The following is a 24,178-nucleotide window of genomic DNA, read 5'->3' as shown; positions in this document are numbered from 1 at the left end:
TACCTTTAATCTTGTCTATTTCAGACAAAAGTTGGAATATGTTGAATATAAAATTCTCTATGCTGAAGTGATACACTTTTGCCTACTCTTTTGTGCTTCTAAAAGGAATGTTATTCCTGATTTATCTTAACCTAAATGCTTACTAATAATCAGTCCACAGCAATATTAATCAGTTCGTCTATGTTACCCATTAGACTCAAATTAGCTCTATGCAGTTATACATTGTAAATCTTGAAAGGATGGGTTAGGAAAGGTGGTGGATAGTAAAAATAAAGAATCATGAATAAAAGAATATTAAAATAGTATCATCTTTAGGAAGCTCTTAATGCAATTTGTACAGTAAATATTTAACAACTGCCTATGGAACAACTTTAAGCCAGAGAAGAGGAATATAATAAACTAGAAGTATTACATTCATTCCCTAAGTAATGTTCTGGTTCACACCAAGTATCAACCCCATCAGAGTACTAATCGGTCATTAAACTATCTTCACCCATAAAAGGTAATCATTTTATTAAGGTATAATTATAATTGAAGGAAATTTGAAACATGCCTTAGGGTCTATTATTTCAAAAATTAAAATTCAGAAATTACCTTTCAGATATATGTATGTGTATACACTGATATATACATGTATCTATAATTATATCTCATATACACAATAGCAAAAACTCAGTAATTACAGAACTACAAGGCATAAAAACCATTCCCATGGTGTTGTGCCACTGCGGCAACAACTCTAGTTCCTTCTCTAAGCAGTCATTCTTGCTCAAGCCTTTGGGTATATAGAAAGTTGGGTAATGAAAATCTGATCAGATCTCTGAAATCCTTTCAGTAGCTCAGCACCACTCTTAAGACCAGATAACTATAAATACACCCGTTTTCACCTTCGAGCTCCTGCTCTCCTCTCTAGCCTCATCTCCCACACTATACTATATCCAGGCATACAAAATTTCTTTAGGTTTCCCTGAATATGTGATACTTTCTTTCACTGCTAACATTATTCTCAGTTTGGTATGCCAGCCCACTGCCCCACTTCATTGAGCTAATTCCCACTTATTCTGTAGGACTCCAAATCAGGTTTGATTCTTCAGGAACCTCAATATGACATGTACTGTGTAATAAAACTGTCGAGTTACTGTTTACCCCATTTATCTGTCGGTTCCTTAGAAAAAGGACCTAATTTTCTTGCTATGCTCCCATGAATGTTCAATAAACATCTGTTATATGAACAATTCAGGCATGCTCTTGTGACCAGGCCAGCTCTCCCCTATCTAAATTAGGTAATAGCCAGGCAAATGATCTGCCTTTTCAGTTTCTTAAGAGTATCTTTCTGTTTCCTCCTACAGAAGGTTTCTAGCATGGCTGTGGGAGAGTGAGCTCACCCATATAATCTTCACTCTTTGAATTTTGAGATCAAAATCAGTTGCGACAGAATAATCTCAATCAGGTTATTCCCAGCAGGAGAGTAAACTTACTTTCAGTACTGGGACAAAACATTCTCATTTCTTTCATCCACAAAAGAAAGATAAAAAATGTAAATATATACAGAAGAAATAATTTCAATGAAAATCATTATATGTAACCACAATTATCATCTAGAGACCTTTTTTGCAGAGTACACAGCAAATCTATTTTTTATTTAAGATAACCAAATGCTTAAACATATTGAAAAAATTTCATTTGAAGGAGAAAAAATGCATGCCCTTTGTGTATGCTTGCTTTAAAAAAAGTAACAAATGAGAAGTTAACAAGAAGAAAAAAAGAGGCAATAAAGTATATAAACATAATTAGTAAACAAATACTTGCTCTTACTTAGAAAAAAGAAAAACTATACTAAAAAGATGTACTTTATTCACCCTTACATTTCTTACTGACAGCAGAGACAAAAATAATGTAAATATTTTTTGAGCTGAGATACACCTAACGTTATTTTTAAAGTCACATCTCCAAACCCTGATAATGCAACAAAACGTATCCTAAAAGTGATCAATGAACAAAACATATTTGCCTTGACCATTCTTTTCTCAAGAGTATCCTGGGTTTTTAAAAAAATACAGTTGGGCTGGGATAGGCAGGTTGGGGGAGGGGAAGTTTACACTTTCAAACAGTGTTAAAATTGAACTTAGCCGATTTCCGTGGGTATAAGCAAACTCTATAAGGAAACTAGACTATGCTTCTCACTTTATTAGAGTTCTATTATAATGAAAATGTGAAAAGAAATGCATCTTAAGTCCTGACAGGCTGGAAGAGAATAGATTTTATCCCCTCTCTCTGTGAAATGGAAAATGAATTCTCAATGTACCAAACCTGAAAAGGCAAGTAGGGATGTTATAACATGTATGTCTTTGCTGGTTTTTTTCTAACAGATGCGGTAAAATATAATACATATCATGAATAATCCTGACTAAGAAGGATATTCAAATCCTAACACAAAACTCATTAGCATTGTTTCTTCATCACTAAAACAGTTATTACAAATAGTTACTGTACAGAGTCACCATAAAGGTAAAATAATGTAAATAAAATGAGCTCTGAACAGTCATATGATCTTTACACGTATATTTCATTGGTACAGAATTGAGAGGTGTGAAGTGTCATTTTTCTTACTAAAGAAGGAAAGGATTTGAAGAATAATTTTTTTCCGGTAGAAAAAGTAGAAAAACAAAAAGCTCCAATAAAATGAAACTCAGTTATCCTCTAACTGAAATGATATTTTTATAGTAAATCATCAAAACATTTTATACGGAAGTCAAGTTTACTTTTAAAAAAATTACACTATGTATGTTTTGAAAACAGGAAATATATTAACTTAAGAAAAGAAACAAAAAAGGTGCTCTAAGTATACAAATTCCATTTGCTGCAATAAGTATCTTCCATAATTACCTTAGAATTCAACCCACTATATAACTCCATTTTTACAGGACCCAATAGAAATTATAGCTTAAGGAAATACATAATATAAACAGTTGTTCTTATTTTAATGGTCTTATTTTCACATTTATACCACAAGTTTGTGATATTATTTTTAATGAAAGTGGTAATTAATGACTATATTCCAAATCTTCACACAATTTTTTCATCTAAGAAATAAAATACTCCTGGAATAAACACTCAAGGTTTCATAAATTTTCAATTTTGTTATCAACTAGTACAAACACCCCAAAACACAGAAAGCTGAGGTACAGAAACACAGGGCAAAATTCCCCTAAAAATACACAAGGGCAATTTCAAAGCTCTGCATATTTTATATTAATTGCTTTGTCAATAACTGTACGTTTATTGTACAATCAAGAACAGAGATGGCCAGGGTAGAGATGCGATGTTCAACTAGACGTTTCTCAATGAGACATTACCTCAATTAGAAAATTAGACCTTCAGTTCAATTATGACAGAACACTATTTTTAAGTATGCCGGCTGTGTATATTGCCAGTTAGATTTCTGCCACGATGAAGGATGGGACACACATAATGTTCTCTTCTCTATAACATAAACAATCTAACTATCAAAGATTATATACCTTCACATTTTCCTTCCCTGGTAAAAGAGCAGTATGAACCTACAGCTTTTTATGTTTCTACCAACTGGCTCTTCTTTAATCTCTTATCCAATTTATGGTTCTTAACTGCCTGGCAGTGAGCCACCAGCTTTTAAAGTGATACTGAGTACAATAAACGAAGAGACTCAGGATTATCACAGCAGCTGCTTTCTCCCTGAAAAAATTATCCTTTCAGTGACTAGTTCTCTGCCATCATTTGATGTATACTATGTTTCTCAAATTTTAGTATCTTAAAAAAAATTAGTAAGAATAGGTAGAACAAATATTTTATAAAGATGGTAAAGAACATTAATTGACTCAAAAGACCACTGACAGAAGAATAAATTTCCACTGGCAGTATAAATGCCTTAAAAATCAGAATTTACATAAAATGGACAACCACTGAACAGACTCTGCTAAGAGAAAGAAAAAGGTTTACTATGTTTTCTTAAAAAGAGTTTCTGTTAACTCAACATCTGGATCTAATGAGGTATAAACTTAAGCCAAAAATTCATTAATCAATTAAATTTACCAAGAAGATAAATACTAACTTTATTATAACTACAACAAATAAATACTGAATCCTCTCACTTCTAAAAAAGATTATAGTATGAATAGCATGTATCAAAATGAAACAGAAGTAATCCATAAACCCAACAATTCTATTTCTATGAATCTACTGATTTCTACAAGCCTCAAAAGATGTATGTATGTGGTTATAAACTGAAAATAACCCAAATGTCCACTAACAGATGGTTAAGTAAAATATAGCACCTACATACAATGTATAATTGGAAGTATTAAGAACACTATTGGCCAATATGTATTTAACTGGCATTGAAAGGCGTCTTTGGCCCCAATACTGACTAAAACTAGCATCCATCTGTATAACAGGTACAATATGACAGAATTTAAGATAAACTCCACACCTATAGCTGTTAAGACTGTATAAGGAGAGGTCTGATAAGTCAATGTGAATAAATGTTTCTGAGAGTAGGATTTGGTGGATACTTTTTCTTTGTAGTTTTAGATCTTGCTTGTATGCATGTGTGTTTAATCAACGTATGTCATTTTAAAAAACCCACAAAGCTATTTTAAAAAGCAGTGAGGGTCAGAATGAAGAGAAATGAACCAAGTATACTACCTTAAACGGTTGGTGTAGGTATCAACACAGGTCTTCATTTTGGCTAATAATGTACCAACAGAAGTTTGACACTCTGACTGTTCTTCTTCCTCTTCACCATTCTCTGTAGAAAGAGGCAACAGTAGGGGCACCATAGATGTACAAGAAGCAATGGCCCGGAGCAATTCCAGCAGGGCTCGATAGAGTGGCACATGTCTCGCCATGTCAAGAACTGTAAAAAGGGGAAAGCACAAAGTGAGAATATGAACAATATAAAAGTCAGCCCACAGCCATGTGACTTCTACTCAGATCTTTTTCTTTTGACGATTTATTTATTTAGAGAGAGTGAGTGAGCGAGCATATGCATGCAAGCAAGGGGAGGGGCAGAGAGAGAATCTCGGGCAGACGCCCCACTGAGTGTGGAGCCAGACATGGGGCTCGATCTCACGACCCTGCGATCATGACCTGAGCCAAAATCAAGAGTCAGACACTTAAATGAGTGAGCCACCCAGGTGCCCTGCTTCTACTCAGATCTTTTTTTTTTTTTTTAAGATTTATTTATTTATTTGAGAGAAAAAGAGACAGTGAGTAAGTGGGGGGGGGGAGACTCCTCAGGCAACCCCCCCACTTAGTGCGAGCCCCACATGGGTCTCAATCCCAAAGATCATGTCCCCAGCTGAAACAAAAGAGTTGGATGCTCAACTGACTGAACCACCCAGGTACCCCTCTACTCAGATCTTAAGATTAATTGGTTACTTGGTAAATAAACTAATGCAGATGTTTACACTGTGCAATGTGTAACAGGCACTTCAAGGAGACAAAAAATGAACACAGCAAACAGCTGGGGAGAGGGGAAGAAACGTAATTAAGTAACTAGTTATTTTACACATAAAAATGACTAAATAGCCTACATAATAACTTACAGCAAAAATTCATTAGTAATGAAGTGGAATTTTATTTTCAAAATTAAATTGAAATGACAGAGCCATGGTAGTTTAGGTAAAATAAAATATGATCACAGTTTATCAAAGGTATATAATTCAACAGATCAACTTGTTATAAAAAAGTTAACTATATTAACTTTTAATTATTAGTTCAAATGAAATGTTTTCTTAAAACTACATGCATGTAAGAACGAATTTCCTACTCTAAGAACATATGCTACTTCTACGCTTTTATAAGTTGTTTTGTTAGGTTTTGTGCTTTTTTTCCAACTGTAATTTACTTTTGTGAATCATGTAAGATAAAGAGCTAACAACTTTTTCTTTCTTTTCTTTTCTTTTAGCTCTACGCCCAGCATGGGGTTTGAACTCAGCACTCTGAGATCAAAGTCACATGCTCTATCGACTGAGCCAGCCAGGCACCCCTAACAACTTTTTTCTAATACCAGTTATTGAATAAAGTTATTCCATAAATATTGACTGAAAACGAGCTCCTGCACAGGATGAGAATACAGCAGTGAAAAAAATAAACAAAATCCCTGCCCTTGTGTAGCTTACATTCTAGGTAGAGAAAGACAAAATGAGGAAAATTTTTCAGAAGCTAATAGGTACTCTGACTGCTACACAAAAAATTGAAAAGGGGGAGGAGAATTGGGGGAGTACCTACTGGAGGCAGGAACTGCTTCAATGCCCACAGACCTATACTGGGATTACAGTATTGGGGGATGAGGCATAGGAATCCTGAACTCTATGTGGCAACTGATTAAAACTTACTAAAATTAGGAGTGCCTGAGCGGCTCAGCCATTAAGCATCTGCCTTCGGCTCAGGTCATGATCCCAGAGTCCTGGGATTGAGCCCCCCATAGTGCTCCCTGCCCAGCAGGAAGCCTGCTTCTTCCTGTCCCACTCCCCTTGCTTGTGTTCCCTCTCTCGCTGTCTCTGTCAAATAAATAAATAAAATCTTAAAAAAAAAAAACTTACTAAAATTAGTTGTGATGGTCTGATGACAAACAGGGAGGCTGTTTATTAAAGTGATGGAGGAGTAGGTCCTCATTTCACACCTTCCAACAGTGATGTAGAGGACCGGGGTAGAAAAGTATGACCGCTCAATCTTGCTGTATTTGAAATATTACCCTCCATCTTAATCATATATAAAATTTTCATAGATACTTGGTTATGTTTAAAGCCTCTTTTCCACCCCATGACCTAATATTACTTACTGTGATTTCGTAACACAGTACACTCCACACTTTTCAAGAAAATTCAAGTTAAACTCCAAAGTTACTAATCAACAGGCAAAAACACTGAGATTAATACTTGTCAGGATATGAGAAAGCCAGACTTTAAACAGGTAGATATGAAACTTGATAACCCATTGGCATTATTTAGTGCCCATATTCTATGACTTAGCAATACCACTTGTTACTCTACACCTATAAAACACAATATAATACTGTTTTAGGGGCACCTGGCTGGCTCAGTCAATAGAGCATGTGATCTTTTTTTAAAAAAGATTTTTGTTTTTGAGCACTTGACTCAATCTCAGGGTCGTAAATTCAAGCCCTACGTTGGGTATGGAGCCTACTTTAAAAAAAGATAAAATAAAAAATATATATATATAATACTTTTTTTTTTTTTAAGATTTTATTTATTAATTTGACAGAGAAAGACAGCCAGCGAGAGAGGGAACACAAGCAGGGGGAGTGGGAGAGGAAGAAGGAGGCTCCTAGCGGAGGAGCCTGATGTGGGGCTTGATCCCAGAACGCTGGGATCACGCCCTGAGCCAAAGGCAGACGCTTAACGACTGTGCCACCCAGGCACCCCTATAATACTGTTTTTAATTCTGAAAGTTGGAAGCACCCTAAGAGCAATAAATTAAAGGGTTAAATACATAATAATATCCAAATGATTCTATCTTATGTAGAATTTAAAAAGAATACAGTAGATCTCCAACACCTATATCTGAGTGAAATAGTTTGCCAAATAATACACAAAGATGACATTTATGTAAAGAGACTCGAATACATTTTTTATGGCTGGGGAACTATGTAGGAATACTAAGAGGAAAAGATGAATTTCTAAACATTAATGTTATATATATAAGTAACATCTCACACTGATTATCCTGACAAATCATAAAACATTCCTGATAAGGCTACAGTCTACTTTTTTAACTTAAATTTTTTTTTTTTAAGTAAGCCATACATCCAATGTGGGGCTCAAACTCACAGCCCAGAGATCAAGAGTCGCATACTCTACCAACTGAGCCAGCCAGGCGCCCCAAGGCTACAATTTATTTTGACCAATTCTTTCTTTCTCGACTCCTTCACCAGGCATATCACTGTGGTATAGATACGTCTAATCCCTTTTCTAGACAATTTTTATTTCTCTGTGTGTATAAATCCTTGGAGAAGGAATTATGGCCCCTACTGTGTGTATGAGAAACTAAGACTTAGTTAAGTTGTACAAGCAGCTAAATAGAATATAGCAAGACCAACACTGACACTGAGGTACATCTAACTAGAGTTTTTTCGTTATACCAGGATGTCTCCTGAGTTGTCCAATACAGTAATCACTGGTCACACACACATTTAATTAAAATATAAAAGAATTAAAAATTCTGTTCCTTGATTGTACTAGCCACATTTCAAGTGCTCAGCAGTCACATGAGTCATTCTGGACACCACAGATAAAGAATGTTTCCATCACAGCGAAAGTTCTCCTGGATAATGCCATCTTCAAAAGCCAAATTCCTTATATTCTATTTACATATAAAAACCACGAAAAATAAGTGGGCACGGGGGCTCGACCCAAAGAGATGGGTCTTTCTCTGGGAGTTGTAGGTATCACATAGAGTAAAATAAACAATCTCTAGACTATATGAAAAACAGCATGAATAATTTGCTTAAGGTTTATTTCAAAATCAGTGATAAATACATGTATTGGATATACCTGTATAGTTAGATATAGAATACTAAGAATATTAATCATAAACTACTAATGGTATTTTCATGTAGAGAGAAGGACTAAGATTGGGGGAGAACATTAGGGTGAATTACTTTTTATCATATGTCAGTTTGAACTTTTTTTTTAAGACTTAATTATTTGAGGGATCCCTGGGTAGCTCAGTTGGTTAAGCATCTGCCTTCAGTTAAGCATCTGCCTTTGGCTCAGGTCATGATCCCGGGGTCCTGGGACCAAGCCCCACACCCAGCTCCCCGCTCAGCTGGAAGTCTGCTTCTCCTTCTGTCCCTCCCCCCTGCTTGTGTTCACCTGCTCTATCTCTCTCAGATGAATATGTAAAATCTTTGTTTTCTAATGTTGTTTTATTATTTTTTAGAGAGGGGAGGGCAGGAGAGAGAGAGAATCTTACGCAGGCTCCACACCCAATGCAACCCTGAGACCATGACCCAAGCTGAAATCAAGAGTTGGACATTTAACTGACTGAGCCTCTCAGGTGCCCCTGTTTTCCAATGTTATTAAGTAATGTATACTTACAGACTTTCCTCAGAGTTTGGTGTTTTTCCTAACATTCCTTTGAACAGAGTTCTATGCATGCAATTTATACTCCACATTACATTACCTCCAGATAATCCACCCTCCACTGCTCTGCAAGATTCTATTGTTCAAAAAATTAAACCTAATACAACAAAGCATACCTTTTTATAATTAATAACATATACTCTCACACTAGAGAAACAGTAAAATAAATTATATGCTAAACGACATCATATTAAAGTGACTCCACACCTTAAAGTGACAGGAGCTTATTATATATACACAAAAACTGTCTTAGAGGTTTCATAACAAGACACTTTGCCAGGATAATCAACAGAATTAAAAATAAACACCAATTTTGTCCTTACAATAAAATAATTGAGGCAACACTGTGTGTGTGTTTTCCTTAAAGATTTTATTTATTTGACAGAGAAAGACCTAGAGAGAACAAGGGCACAGGCGAGGGAACAGCTGAGGGAGTTGCAGAGGGAGAGGGAGAAGCAGGCTCCCCACTGAGCAGAGAGCCTGACATGGGGCTCCATCCCAGGACCTTGGGCTCATGACCTGAGCTGAAGGCAGATGTTTAACCAACTGAGCCACGCAGGCGCCCCGAGGCAACACTGTGTTTTTATTAAAAGACAATAATCCTGTTGAATTTAACCTAAAATGTTCTGATATATAAATAAACTATTTGATCCAAAGAACACGAAGAAATAATTTGACAAAGGAAATTTTAAACACATCTCCAAATGGCATAACATTAGCTTCTCGCTGATCAATTTTTAAGAATAAAGGTATAAATCACAGTACATTGATTACTAATCCCCAAAGGATAATAGCAATTATAAGCAGTGTCATCATTTTCCTTTCTAAAATTGAAAGACAACTAAATAATACAGGAAATGATTCTGATTACATTATCAATAAATCACTGAAACCAGAAAGTTTCTGAAGTAATCTCCCTAGAAGTAATCTCCCTCTAAAGGTGGCTTCATGTAAAATTTATATAAATTTAGATATAAATCTAAATGTGGTATTAATTAGGACTAATAGTTAGTGGTACTTAATTGGTATTACTATAAAACTTTTAATAATGCCTTTTATTATAGGTAACTAACACCAAAGCACTAAATTTTGTTTCCTAAGCAGCCAAAAAAGGACTTAGAAAAGAACTGAAATGTCTGGACTTCTAGTCTAATACTATTTTCCTGCTGTTTCTGCTTTACAAGAAAATAAATGTACACATTAAGAGAATAATCATGATGTTTCGATGCTTTAAAAACAAAGAAAACCGGACACTTCTAAACAGAACACTACTGTCTCAAAGGTAAATAGTGATTATGATAACAGTTAACAGCAGCTAACACTGGGAGCACACATGCCAGGCAAGAACTGTTTTAAGCATTTTACATATATTAATTAACTCCATTCTCACAATTCCATGGGGGTAAATATGCTCTTCATTTTCCACATGAGTAAAGTGAAGCACTTGCTCAAGGCCGCATAATCAGTGGAGAGGACAGGATGCACAAGCAGGTCATCCAGCTTTGAAGTCTAGACCCTTAAGCACTAAACTATAACGCCACTCAAGGTCACAATTTCAGAGAAAAGCACTAGCATGATTTACTAACACAGAGAGAAAAAGTACTTTATGCATGGGGAAAAAATTAATACGGCCTGAAATTCATCATAACAGTTTCCTTAAAACCCACTAAAAAATGCTAGTTGCCTTTAAGCTTTAATACTATATAATTTATAATCTTAAAAACTTTTTTCAACATATTTTTACAGCATGGTCTCAAATTTAGCTTTCTACTGCATTCACATGGTAAAATGAAAAAACTGAGCTCTTTAATTCTCAGGAATCTTAAGAGTGTCAGGATTTTCTTTCTTTTCCTCCCTCCCTCCCTCCCTCCCTCTCTCTCTCTCTCTCTCTCTCTCTTTCTTTCTTTCTTTCCTTTCAGATTTTATTTTTAAGCAATCTCTACACCCAATGTGGGGCTTGAACTCACAACCCCAAGACCAAGAGTCACACACTCCACTGACTGAGCCCTCCAGGGGCCCCAAGTGTCAGGATTTTCTAATTGTCACTTTCTTACAAAAAACCCTCTGTAACACAAGAAAAAATCATGAAATCATTTCCAGATGAGTTTTATAAGTTTTCAAATCAATTTATTAAGGCATAAGTTACAGTCAATAAAATGAACTAATTTCAAATGTGCCTTTAATGACTTCTGACAATAAACACTCCTGTGTAATCACTGGCCAAATGAAGATACAGACTATTTCTATCATCCCAAACACTTCTCCTTATGCCTTTCCTCCTATGGCCATCTTCAGATAACCACTCCTATGTTCTCACTGTAGAAAGCTGATAAATAGGAGAGAAAACCAACATCACCAAATCGGTTCTTTAAAAAGAAATAGAAAATCTGAATAGGCCCTTATCAGTTAACGGAATTGAATTAATTAGAAACCTTTTCATTAAAAAGCTCCATATGGCTTTACAGGTAAATTTTATCAAACACTTAGAAAAAAATATTTATTATTGGGGTGCCTGGGTGGCTCAGTCGTTAAGCATCTGCCTTCGGCCCAGGGCGCAATCCCAGGGTCCTGGGATCGAGGCCCGCATCGGGCTCCCTGCTCCGCTGGAAGCCTGCTTCTTCCTCTCCCACTCCCCCTCCTTGTGTTCTCTCTCTCACTGGCTGTCTCTCTCTCTCTGTCAAATAAATAAATAAAATCTTAAAAAAAGAAAAAGAAAGAAAAAAATTTATTATTAATCTTATATGATCTCCTTCAGAAAATAGAGGAAGTGGAAACAACTCATTTTTGAGGGTAAAATTAATCAGATACCAATTTGAGACAAAGACATCACAAGAAAAAAAGAAAATATGAATCAATATCTCTCACAAGCACAGGGGAAAAGAGAAAAAAAGGATAATAAATCACAACCAAGTGGGATTTTTTTCCAGGAATGCATGGTTTACTTAACATTTGAAAAGTCAAGGTAATACACCATATTAACAGACCAAAAAAAAAAAAAAAAAAAAAAAGCCATTATGAGCAGCTTAGCAGATCTAAATAAAGCATTTAACAAAACTCAAAACTCATTTATGATGAAACTCTAACCGAACTACGAATAGAAGAAAACCACCCAACCTGAGAAACAGCTTCTAAAATAGCCCTACTGCAATCATCACACCTAATGGTGAAGGAATGAACACTATTTTCCCAAAGTGACAACTTCTACAGTACACAGACAGTACAAGAAAAGAAAAAGGCATACAAATTGGAAAGAAAAAAATAAAACTGTCTTTAATGTCCATGGCATGATTACCTATACAGAAATCCTAAGGAATCTAGAGGAACTAGTACATGAGTTTCACAAGGTAGTAAGCAGGTAAATAAGTAAAAATCAACTGCATTTTTATATACTAACAGTAGGAAAATGAAATTTTAAATAAAACAGTACCATGTACAATTGCATAAAAAGTGGAACTGGGACAAATTTGACATAAATTCAAGGGTACAAAAACAGTACTGAGAGGCATTATAGGAAATCTAAACAGATAGATATACAATGTTCATAGATCAGAAGATTCAATATTAAGAAGTCCGTTTTCTCCATTAACGTAAAGATTGAATATAATTACAATCAAATTCCCAATTAGCCAACAGGCTTTTTGTTGGGGGTAGAAACTGACACGATGACTTTAATATGTATATGGAAATGTAAACGCCCTATAAAATCAAAATAGTTAAGCTGAATTTTAATGCCATAGATTAGAAATTTTACAATTAATGCACCTAAAAAGTAAGTAAACTCTTACAGATATTAACTGGCCAAATGCTTGCCTTTTCAAACTGTTTGGCAGGACAAAGTAACAAGAAAAAGAAAACAAACAAATCTACAATGATATTTTGACTAATGAAATCCCTAAAGGCAGAAATCCTCTGGTAAGAACAAAACAAAAATACATCATAAATCATGCAAAGCCCGTTTGGCTTAATAGTTATGATTGGCAAAACATTTCTACATAAAATTTCTATTCGTTCCAGCCCACATAAAAGCTGTAAGGGCTTAGCTAATGATCTCTGATGTCCCAACACTAGCCTTTCTCTTCTCTCCATTTTGGTAAAAATAGCTAAGCTGTTTAAGTTCCAAATATCTCCATACTTTTATCTTCTATCGCCATTCTAGATACCTATTCATACTTCTAGCTATACACACACAATTACTAAATGCTACTGTTTGCTATTTCTGGAGGGTGGTACATGAGGTAATCTATTTTTACTTTCTCCTTTGTGCTTTTAGGCATTGCTTAAATTACTCATGGCATGCACAAAATGATGTCTCAGATTTGTTTTAAAACAACCTACTATGTGTATATATGTGTGTGTTTGGAAAGAATAGAGTGAAGATATAAATAAAAAGCACAGCCAGGTGTTAATCACTGAGGAAGCTGAGTGATGAAGCTCATGGAGGTTTATCATGCTACAATCACTAGTTTTACAGATTTTGAACTCTTCCAGAATAAAAAATTTTATTAAACTGTCATAGTCAGAAAAGGCAAGAAGTCTGAGAAATGTTCCAGATCAAAGGAAATGAAAGAGGAACATATGTTAACATGTTATCCTAGATTAAATGTTGGACAAGAAGCGATTTTTTTCTTTGCTATAGAGGACATGATTGGGATAAGAGATGAATTATGAATGATATCTATGAATTAGACAATTAGATGGTTGTATTACATCAATGTTAATTTTCTATATTCTGATTACTGTAATGTGGTTATGCCGTACATTGCCTTTGTCTTTTAGGAAATAAATCCTAAAACATGGGTAACAGGGTTATAGTGTCTGCAACACACGTCTCACAATTGGTACATAAAAAATGCGTGTATGTGTGTAAAATTTATGTATGTTCGTATGCACATACAGATAAAAGGAAGGAAGGAAATCAGTATTAAACTTTTACAAAGGTATCAAACATTACCAACTAACACCTATAGAGGACAAGTTAAAATCTGGCAATATAAGAAACTGACACACACTTTCAATCACTAGTTCTAGTAATTTTAAAAATTAATCCTAAAGATAAAATAATCAAGGTCACCAAAATTAGTCACCATAGCATTCTTTATAACAGCAAAGGAATCAATTTGTGCTTATCAATATGGAGATGATTTAAGTGCTAAATATCAATTGTGCGCTCATAAAAATGAAGATGTGCTTTCTGATGCACTGGAACTTTACTACCATTTGGGTAAAGTATAACACAAAACAACAACAATAAAAAAGATAAGGAGATGTACTTATTTACTTGTTATATATATATATATATATATATATATATATATTATGTACACACACACACAGGATCTCTATAAAAATCTAAGAAATTAGTAATAATGATTTTATCTAGGGAGTTCAATTGGCTGGCTATAGGACAGAGGCAGGAAGACAACTATTTATTGGATAACATCTTAAAGCTTTTGAATTTTGAAACAAGACTACTTGGGTAGGGCGGGGGGATGGGGTAACCGGGTGATGGGTATTAAGGAGGGCACATGCTGTGATGAGCACTGGGTGTTACAACGCAGCTAATGCATCGGTTAACACTACATCAAAAACTAACAATGTACTGTCTGTTGGCTAATTGAACATAAAAAAAAGAATACTTGGGTAAAGAATAAGTATGTAGTTTAATATTTAATAAAACTGATTTATGTTGCAAAGGAAAAGTACATGATACTGTATATTTAGGTATGTACTAAATTTTTACTTTCAAGAAATTAATGGATGAACAATACCCACTCTAAAGATATAGAATACTTAATTAATAAGAAAGCTTTAAAATTTTTACTAGGTTTATGAAGTCTCAATTTTTTTTTTCCTAACTGGTATGACAGCATGAATTCAGTGGACCTACTTGCTCTGCAGTAAAATGGATAAAAATTCTTTTTTTTTTTTAAAGATTTAGTTTATTTATTTGTCAGAGAAGAGTGAGAAAGCACAAGCAGAGGGAGCAGCAGACAGAGGGAGACGAGAACTCCCCGCCAAGCAGGGAGCCCAACACGGGACTCAATCCCAGGGACCCTGGGATCATGATCTGAGCCAAAGGCAGACACGTAACCAACTGAGCCACCCAGAAGTCCCAAACTGATAAAAATTCTTTAAAAAACAAACAAAAAAACCCCCAACACTTAGGGTCTCTGCAAATGGCCCTAAGAGCATACAAATAACAGAGAAAACATTTATTCAAGAAAATCTACTAAGACAAAGAAAGAAAAACAAGAGTCTGTAGTATTTGAACCAAGATCCTGCTCCCTTCCTCTTCTCAGCTCAGCAATAAAGAAAATCCATTCCAGACTGACAGAATCAGGGCTCCCTCTCCCCCTACCTTGAACTGGAAGATCATCTTCCCAAGAGGGGGAAGACTTCAGCTTTTGTCATCCTACCACTGTAATCCTATCAGCTGCTGTGGCTAGGTTCTAGATGAGTACTGCTGAGAGGTAGATGCTTCCTTGTGGCCTGGCCCCACTCCCGGGACAGAGGACCTGAATAAATAATTCTGTGAAGATATACAAATGGCCAATGAACACATGAGACTATGCCAGAGGTCACTAGGTATCAGAGAAATGCAAATCAAAACCACAATGAGATACCCACCACCTCACACCCACTAAGATGGCTGTAATTAAAAGCTCAGGTAATAACTTACTAATATGTAAAACAACACTTCCACTCCTAGGTACATACCTAGGAATTGAAAGGAAGAACAGAAAGAGATATTTGTATGCCCATTATTGTAATGTATAAGCATTATTCACAACAAGTGTAAACAACTCAAATGTCTGCCAATTGATGAATGGATAAGCCAAATGCGACAGACATCCATACAATGGAATATCACTCAGTTATAAACAGGAATTAAGTACTGATGAGTAAGATAACATCAATGAACCTTGAAAATATTGTAATAAGCAAAAACAGCCAGTTATAAAACATATTTTATAATCCCACTTACATGAAATGTTCATAATGGCCAATTCTTTATACAGAACGAAAGTAGGTTAGTGGTTGCTTAGGGCTAAGTGGTGGTGAGAGGACAGTGGGATGACAGCTAAAGGGTGTATGACTTCTTTAAAAAGTGATAAGAATGTTCTACATCTGACTGTGGTGATGGCTGCACCTATCTGTGAGTATGCTCAAAACCATCAAATGTACACTTTGAGTGAGTGAATTGTACAGTAAGTGAATTATCTTTCAATGGAACTGTCAAGAAAACCTTTTTCTTTTTAGTTAGTATTTATTCATATACCATTTCCACTTTTTCCTTCTGGGATGTTTATTTTCTTCAATTGCTTTATAATACTACTTTGTATATGAGGAAAAGAAAACCGTAAGTTTTATAAACATTTTCCCTAATATGTTGTTTTAATTTTCAAACACATGAAAACATAGACATAAATGCAACTTATAGAGCCTCCTTCAACTTGGGATCAGCAAAAGAATGAAGCTTCAGAAAAACCGTCCCTCTTCCATTAAAATTCTGAATAGCTTCCATTTCTACATTTAAATATCTGAAACATTAGAATTTGTATTGATATAAATGTAGCCAGTTATCCAAAAATTTCAATTTGTACTATTTTATAAACTCATTTAATGAAGTACTGCACAATATTTTATTTTTCCCAACCTGCTTCCATGTAACATACAAAAAGAAACAGAACAAAGTACAAATCATCCCAATAAAAACCCCAGTAAGTTATTTTGTGGATATCAACCAACTGATTCTAAAATTTATACAGAAAGGCAAGATACTCAGAAAAGCCAAAACGTTATTTAAAAAGTCAAAGGACTGCTACAACCAGAATTTAAGACTTACTATAAAGTTAAAATAATCAAGATAATGTAGTATTGGCAAAAGAATAGACAGATCAATGGAACAAAAATTGTAACAAAAATCTGTGCATAAAGGTTTATAGCAGCTTTATTCATAACTGCCAAAACCCAGAAACAACCAAGATGCCCTTCAAAAGCTGAATGTGAAAGTAAACTGTTGAATATCCAAGCTATCAAGCCACAAAATGACACGCAGGAACCTCAAACACATACTGCTTAGTGGAAAAATTACTTAGTGATAGAAGCCAATTTAAAAAGGTTATATTCTGTATGATTCCAACTATATGACATTCTGGAAAAGGAAAAACTGCAGCCTGTAAAAAGATCAGTGGTTACTAGAGGTTTCGGGGGGTGAGAAGGAAGTTGGGAGGAACAGGCAGGGCACAGGCAGTGAACCTATTTTGTGTGATATTATAGTGGTGGAATGCATGACACTATGCACTTGTCAACACCCACAGAACTGTACAAAACAGAGTGAACCTGTATGTAAACAACTGCCTTTAGTTAAAAATAATATATCACTATTCATCAACTGTAAATGTACCCCACTAATGCAAGATATAAGTAACGGGATACCAGGAGTAGAAGAGAGAGGGATTATGTGGGAACTCTGTAAACCTAAACTGATTTAAAAAAATAAAGTAAATAAAAACTGAACTACATAAAATTAAAGTTATTTTAGATAAAATTATACAAGAATGTAACTATTCCAAAACACACTGATTTTCAAAACGTAATTAAATTGTTGTAAGTTATCAAGAACAACAGGAAAAACCATAAAATGAGACATATCAGTCCATAATAAGAATAACGCTGAGGAGAGCCTGGCAAGCTAAAACTCACTAAAGAGGAGCTGGGGAAAAAGATATGACAAATTTACAACCACTGTATGATTGATAGCTGAAATTTTTAAAAATCTAAACATAAATGGGCATAGAGAAAATAAAACAGCTCTTTTAAGTAAATGAAACATGGTACTTCCTTTTAATCAAATGGCATTTATTTCTTTCAATGAAACTAGTAGTAGGCAGGGTAACTGGGAATCTTAAATTATGAAAATAAAATATACTCTCTCCAGATAAGGAACGGAAACGAAAGCTGTGGAGACAGGGTAATAAGCAATGGACAATGAGACTGAGAGTAGCCCCAACAGTGTGAGACATAAAACTCTGGGTCTGATTTATAAAAAAACTTCAAATAGATTTCATTACTGTATCCTTTCTTATGCATTTTGCACTTCAAATGTCAAGGTCTTGTATGTTTGCATTTTTCCTGACAACAACTAGTTACATAAACAAGTGCGTTCATTTTAATGTCAAATTCTAAGAGATATTAACACATCTGGCAATCTACACTTATGTCTGGAACCTGGAACATGGTTATTAAAATCAAATTTTGCATTATTTGTGTTTTATTTTTTTAAAAAGATTTATTTCTGAATATAGCCAGAGAGGAGAATTTAGAAAACTAAGGAAAAGCTACTTTATGTTCTCTTTTTAAGATATGTACTTTTAAACTAATGTGGACGGGTGTTCAGTGAACAAAAGGAGTCAATAAATGTAACAAACTCTTAATGAAAACCTACCTGTTACAATACAAAACAGAGCAATTGTTTTAATCTTGAATTCTTAATCCTCTTTTTGCCCTGAAGAGCTGCATCAGAAAACCCTTAGGTGTCTTTATACTTTGCTCCTTTCTACATGCACACTTCACTGTTACTACAGAATTAAATGTGACCAGGTGACAAAGAAAGAGCAGGGGCACAACACTGTTACGCAACGCCATGTCTGCAAGGGTGGCTTATAGCTCCTTCTTTACTCAGGAAAGACCAAGTGCATGTTCAGTGTTACTGCTTACTACTATGCAAAGTCACTATCCTCCTGATGCTCCGATGTTTCCTGGTTGCTAAATTATGCAATACCTGAAAAATACCTTGGAATTTTCAACAAGGATACAGATGTGTGACAATACTATAATTATTCCCATATGAGAAATTTTCTCATTTTTTCTAACTTTTTATTTTTTAAGATTTTATTTATTTGAGAGAGGGAGAGGGGTGAGGGAAACCACAGAGGGAGAGGGAGAGGGAGAGGCAGACTCTCCACTGAGCAAGGAGCCCGACGCAGAACTTGATCCCACGACCATGAGATCATGACCTGAGTGGAAGGCAGACACTTAACTGACTGAGCCACCCAGGCACCGGAAATTTTCTAATTTAAAAGTAGTAACTAGGGGCGCCTGGGTGGCTCAGTCGGTTAAGTATCTGTCTTCAGCTGGGGCTATGATCCTGCGGTCCTGGGACTGAGCCCCTTATCAGCCTCCCTGTTCAGCAGGAAGTCTGCTTCTCTCCCTCTCCCTCTGCCCCTCATGCTGGCGTGCTCTCTCTCAAATAAATCTTTTTAAAAAATAGAAGTAGTAACTAGTAGTAGATACAAGAATAAAATTCTCATTTTCTGTAGTTGAAACTGTATTTCAACAGAGGAAAGAATATTCAAATAACTCAAAAGAAACAGAATTAAGATTCATCAGACAGAAAATTCATAAGAAATAACCATAAACATTAGCAATTTTTTCTTGAAGCACCATTCAGCATGTATAAAAGTTAAAATAATTCTAAGACAAAAATGTAACATATCTACCATTTGGCTTATTACTGGCAGAAGCTATCGATTTAAATGGAATAGTTTACAGTGAAGTTTACCATGGATTACTAATGGAGAAGACCCATCCCTCTGAATGAATTGAAAACATTTCCCATCTTCAATATGAAGCCTGTCCAAGTTTTGTTCACTTCTTTTTCTCTGAGTATAAGCAGAAGGTCTCCACAAAAAGATCCACTCATCATGGTTGTGGACTAAGTAGGATATCTGATAACACTTTATTCCTGATGCAATGCAGAATAAGGATCACATCTCTTTTAATTATTTTATAAAACCCTGACATTTAGTAACTTCATTATTTAGGCTAAAATGTGGTGATTATACATTCATATCAGACAAACTGACATCAATTCACATTAAATATGTCAGCTTATATGTACATAAAAGAACTCAAAAATAAATTTATAGCTACTAAATATAGAGTAATACATAAATGGCAGAATCTAATTTTAGCCTTTTCATTATATTTTCTATCATTCTGTTGAACTGTTAAAATGATAAAAGATTTGAAGTTCTACTAAAACAACTCATTTTCTATCATTTTCCATCATGTTAACAGACTAAAACAGAAATGCGTACTGAAAACAAATACAGTAAATTTATTTAGTATTTCTCTACACGTTCAAAAGTACCTTTCCTAGAGATTTGTTTCACAATTTTCTTTTTTTTCTAGACCAAGAGATGTTCTGGGAAAATGGGTACTTCTGTCATCACTATAGCAGAAGATGTTAAGAAACAGAAAAGAAGAAAACGAAGAGTCTATCTTGGCCATATTAGGCATTATTGGGAGAGCACTTCATCTCTTGCTAATTGTTTTTGTGTATGTCTGTACCACAATCTGATGGTCTTTTTCATGGAGCTGCATTCAGGACAAAATTCAGCTCTCACAAGAATGATTTATAAGCATATCCTTTAAAAGTACATTTCCTGAAGATTATGACACACACTCCAGAGTATGTGCCTTGCTCTAAGTGCAGCAATAAATATGGACAACAAAGATTTACTGCCAGAAAACATACAAGATCTGGTAATATAAACAAGACACAAGGGGCGCCTGGCTGGATCAGTTGGTGGAGCATGTGACTCTTGACCTCAGAGTTATGAGTTCAAGCCCCAAATTCGGTGTAGCAATTACTTTAAAATGTTTAAAAAAACAAAACAAGGGGCGCCTGGGTGGCACAGTGGTTAAGCGTCTGCCTTCGGCTCAGGGCGTGATCCCGGTGTTATGGGATCGAGCCCCACGTCAGGCTCCTCCGCTATAAGCCTGCTTCTTCCTCCCCCACTCCCCCTGCTTGTGTTCCCTCTCTCGCTGGCTGTCTCTATCTCTGTCTAATACATAAAAATAAAATCTTTAAAAAAAAAAGCAAAAACAAAAAAAACCAAAATCAAGACACAAAGCAAAAATGCCACTGATATTTTTCTAAATATACATAATGAATACTTATTATTTACAATTAAATTGTGTTTAAATATGTTTCCTTTCAGCCAACTAATAACCTAATATAGGATAGGGAAATGTAGTCAGTATGAGAAATAAGACTAACAAAATGTACAGGAAAATATTTAGTCAGAATTAATAAACACTGAATATTTTCAAAATGACATCTTCTTTTGGATTTATATTTAATATCCCAAAAGAAATGTATGCTTTATAATGATTTTTTGTATGCAACTGTAACTGTAAGATTACACAGAATACAAACACTGCATGAAAAAAGCATCCTGTTTTTTTTCTGATGAATCTTCAACATGTGTTGACTTTCTCTTGACTTTCTCTATTGAATTTCAGTAATATAAAAAAAAATAGAAAAAGCTCATCTAAAGTGTAAAAACCTCAACTCAACCTAATAAAATATTATTTGTTTACAGAATTTAAGTGAACTCAAAACTAATGTGAAAACTAAATAAATTCATTATTCAGATATTTAATTTTCAATTAAGGAATTTATCCAATTACTTTGCCTAACCTGAAACATAAAATCATTCTGTATTTCATGGAAATATCATATGGAAACAAAGCAATCCGAGATCCTCAAATTATTTCTCTGTAAATTATAAATCCTTACTAGAATTTAATCCCTAATTATGTGCAATTAATAAGCCTACAAAGTAATGTGGCTAATGTACATATCTTAAAAGATAATCATGTAACAAATATATTATGACTGGCAAACTAATTTATTTAAAAGAGAGGTCAATTTTTTAGTACTGATCTGATAATCTGACTTATACAAAATCCTTCCTAAGTAAACTGTATTTCCTCCTCTAGGTGATCAAGTTGTAGAAATTATACTTGAACAAAATACAGTTTTAAAAAAAGGCTGAAATAAATATTGGGTATAGTAAAGAGAGAAAGAATTGTTTTTACCCAGAATATTCTTAAATTCTCACTAAAACATAACTGAAGAAATAAACCAAAAGCTGTTCTTTGCTATTACATATTTAAAAACAAAACATGGCTCTGCAATTAAGACACTTGCAAATGAAATTACTGAAAGGACATCTTTTTTCTTTTTTTTTTTAAGATTTTATTTATTTGACAGAGAGAGAAAGAGAGAGTGTGCTCGCACAAGCAGAGGGAGTGGCAGGCAGAGGGAGAGGGAGAAACAGGCTTCTCACTGATGCGGGGCCAGGACCCTGGGATTATGACCTGAGCCCAAGGCAGGCACTAAACCGACTGAGCCACCCAGGGGCCCCACTGAAAGGATATCTTAAATGAGTACATATCACGAAGAATATTTGTCCATTAATAAACAGAAGGTATTTTACGGCTGTGCTATGAATTTCATCTATAATTAACACTAACTCTATCATATGTAAGTGCTCTAATGCAAACATCAATGGGTTTCGTATAAATACACTGATAAAAATAACTTCTGCACCTAACAATTCATATACAATATTTCTTCTCCCTTGCAATTTTCCAATTATTTAATTTATTGAATTTATACATCTCAACCAAGCCTTAGCCAACAAATTATTTTGGGGATTCATGTCCACCCTAGATATGCTGAACTTTGACTGAAGTTGGCAGTTAAGCCAGCAACTAGACAAGAAGAATGAAATAGAGAGAAATCCACATCAAAGTATCAAAGATTACCAACAGAGAATCAAGGTATGTATGTTTTTTACACAGGTCAGGGCCAACTTGCTCTACCCAGCTGGAAGGGCATTCTACCGGGGATCTGTGTGTGTGTGTGTGTGTGTGTGTGTGTGTATGAAATGAAATATTTCATCGTTTCTCAATGTAAACCTAATTAACTGTTTTAGCCAATTACTTTATTATGGGGTCTTTTTTAAAAAGATGGGTATTAGGGAGGGCACGTGTTATAATGAGTACTGGGTGTTATATGCAAGTAATGAATCGTTGAACACTACATCAAAAATTAATGATGTACTGTAAGGTGGCTACTATTTATCACATAAACATCTAGTTTGTGTAATATTTAATCATATAATGGCAATACAAGCAGCATAAATTTGGAAACAAACACAACTAACTCGTAATAGGTTTACAATTTAATTATTGAGAAAAGAAATATACAAGTCGAGGTGTTTATAGAAGAACTGGAGAGTTATGTTTAATTTGTAAGTTAGTTAGGTGGAATTTCATTAAGAAAGTTTATACCATAAGAGGACTACAATGTGAAAAGTGAAAATATAAGCATTAGGTACAATGGCAAATAATAGCAAAGGAAGGATCAAGTTACTTTGGTTAATCACGGAAGGCATCTCTCCAGTGTTGCAGGTATTTTATCCTTACAAACTTGTACAAATGAAATCAATTGGAAATCCATCTAAATTTTAATTAAAGCAACCTCTTCCCCCGCTTTCAAATTTACCAGTACAATTATCTAACAAAACAGAGTGAAGTATATTCTATACCAAAGATATTTATCCCCACATAGGATGCCTTTGACAAATACGAGAATTTCAGATAAAAGGAACTAACATTTGTTGATGAATGCCTCTGGGCAAGACACCTTAAGCGGACACTAACATGATCAAAATTTTGGCATTCTGTGCTTTTACCAAAAATGAAATGGTAGATAGGTCCTAACAGTATCTTGTTTGTAATCATATATAGAAATAAATACAATAAATATAGGTAAGCAGTCCAAATTCTTTTGTACTTCTCAACTAATTTTCAAGAAAACTAGGCCACATTACATACAGCTTGGGATTAAAACCAAATGACATGCAACTCTACTTAGCAGAAGAATCTTTAAAAATTTTAACCCATTTCTGATAGACTGTTTATTAAAACAGTGCAAAGAAACATGCATAGTACAACTCAAAAGTTTCAAATAAACCATTATCAAGAAAACTGTAAGATACAAAGTTAAGTACTATGTGTCATAATGGCTCAATAACTTCTACTTATTTGTTCCCAGGCAATGTATATCAATAAAATAAGCAAAAATAAGTTTTTATAAATTATGAAATTACATATTTTCTATTGATAAACCACTAGCTTTTCATGGCACAACACTAATATAACGTCTCTCA

The 24,178-nt window shown here is 34.7% G+C and overlaps 1 protein-coding gene and 1 long non-coding RNA gene across 3 annotated transcripts in view; one reads left to right on the top strand and one right to left on the bottom strand.

The window, feature by feature from the left end:
- LOC103671596 overlaps nt 1-20,825 on the top strand; it is a 68,966-nt gene extending 48,141 nt beyond the window's left edge. The window contains exon 4 of the long non-coding RNA XR_005832798.1: nt 20,343-20,825. This is a non-coding gene — a long non-coding RNA (uncharacterized LOC103671596). The remainder of the gene's footprint in view (nt 1-20,342) is intronic.
- BIRC6 (baculoviral IAP repeat containing 6) overlaps nt 1-24,178 on the bottom strand; it is a 226,625-nt gene that overhangs the window by 38,008 nt on the left and 164,439 nt on the right. For both annotated transcript variants that reach the window (XM_040623077.1, XM_040623076.1), the window contains exon 66: nt 4,684-4,894. In XM_040623077.1, the coding sequence (XP_040479011.1) occupies nt 4,684-4,894 (211 nt within the window). The remainder of the gene's footprint in view (nt 1-4,683; nt 4,895-24,178) is intronic.

The sequence above is a fragment of the Ursus maritimus genome, unplaced genomic scaffold (genome assembly GCF_017311325.1).
Source record: "Ursus maritimus isolate PB19 unplaced genomic scaffold, ASM1731132v1 scaffold_6, whole genome shotgun sequence".
NCBI classification, from domain to species: domain Eukaryota; kingdom Metazoa; phylum Chordata; class Mammalia; order Carnivora; family Ursidae; genus Ursus; species Ursus maritimus.
This window is presented reverse-complemented; position numbering and strand designations above follow the sequence as displayed.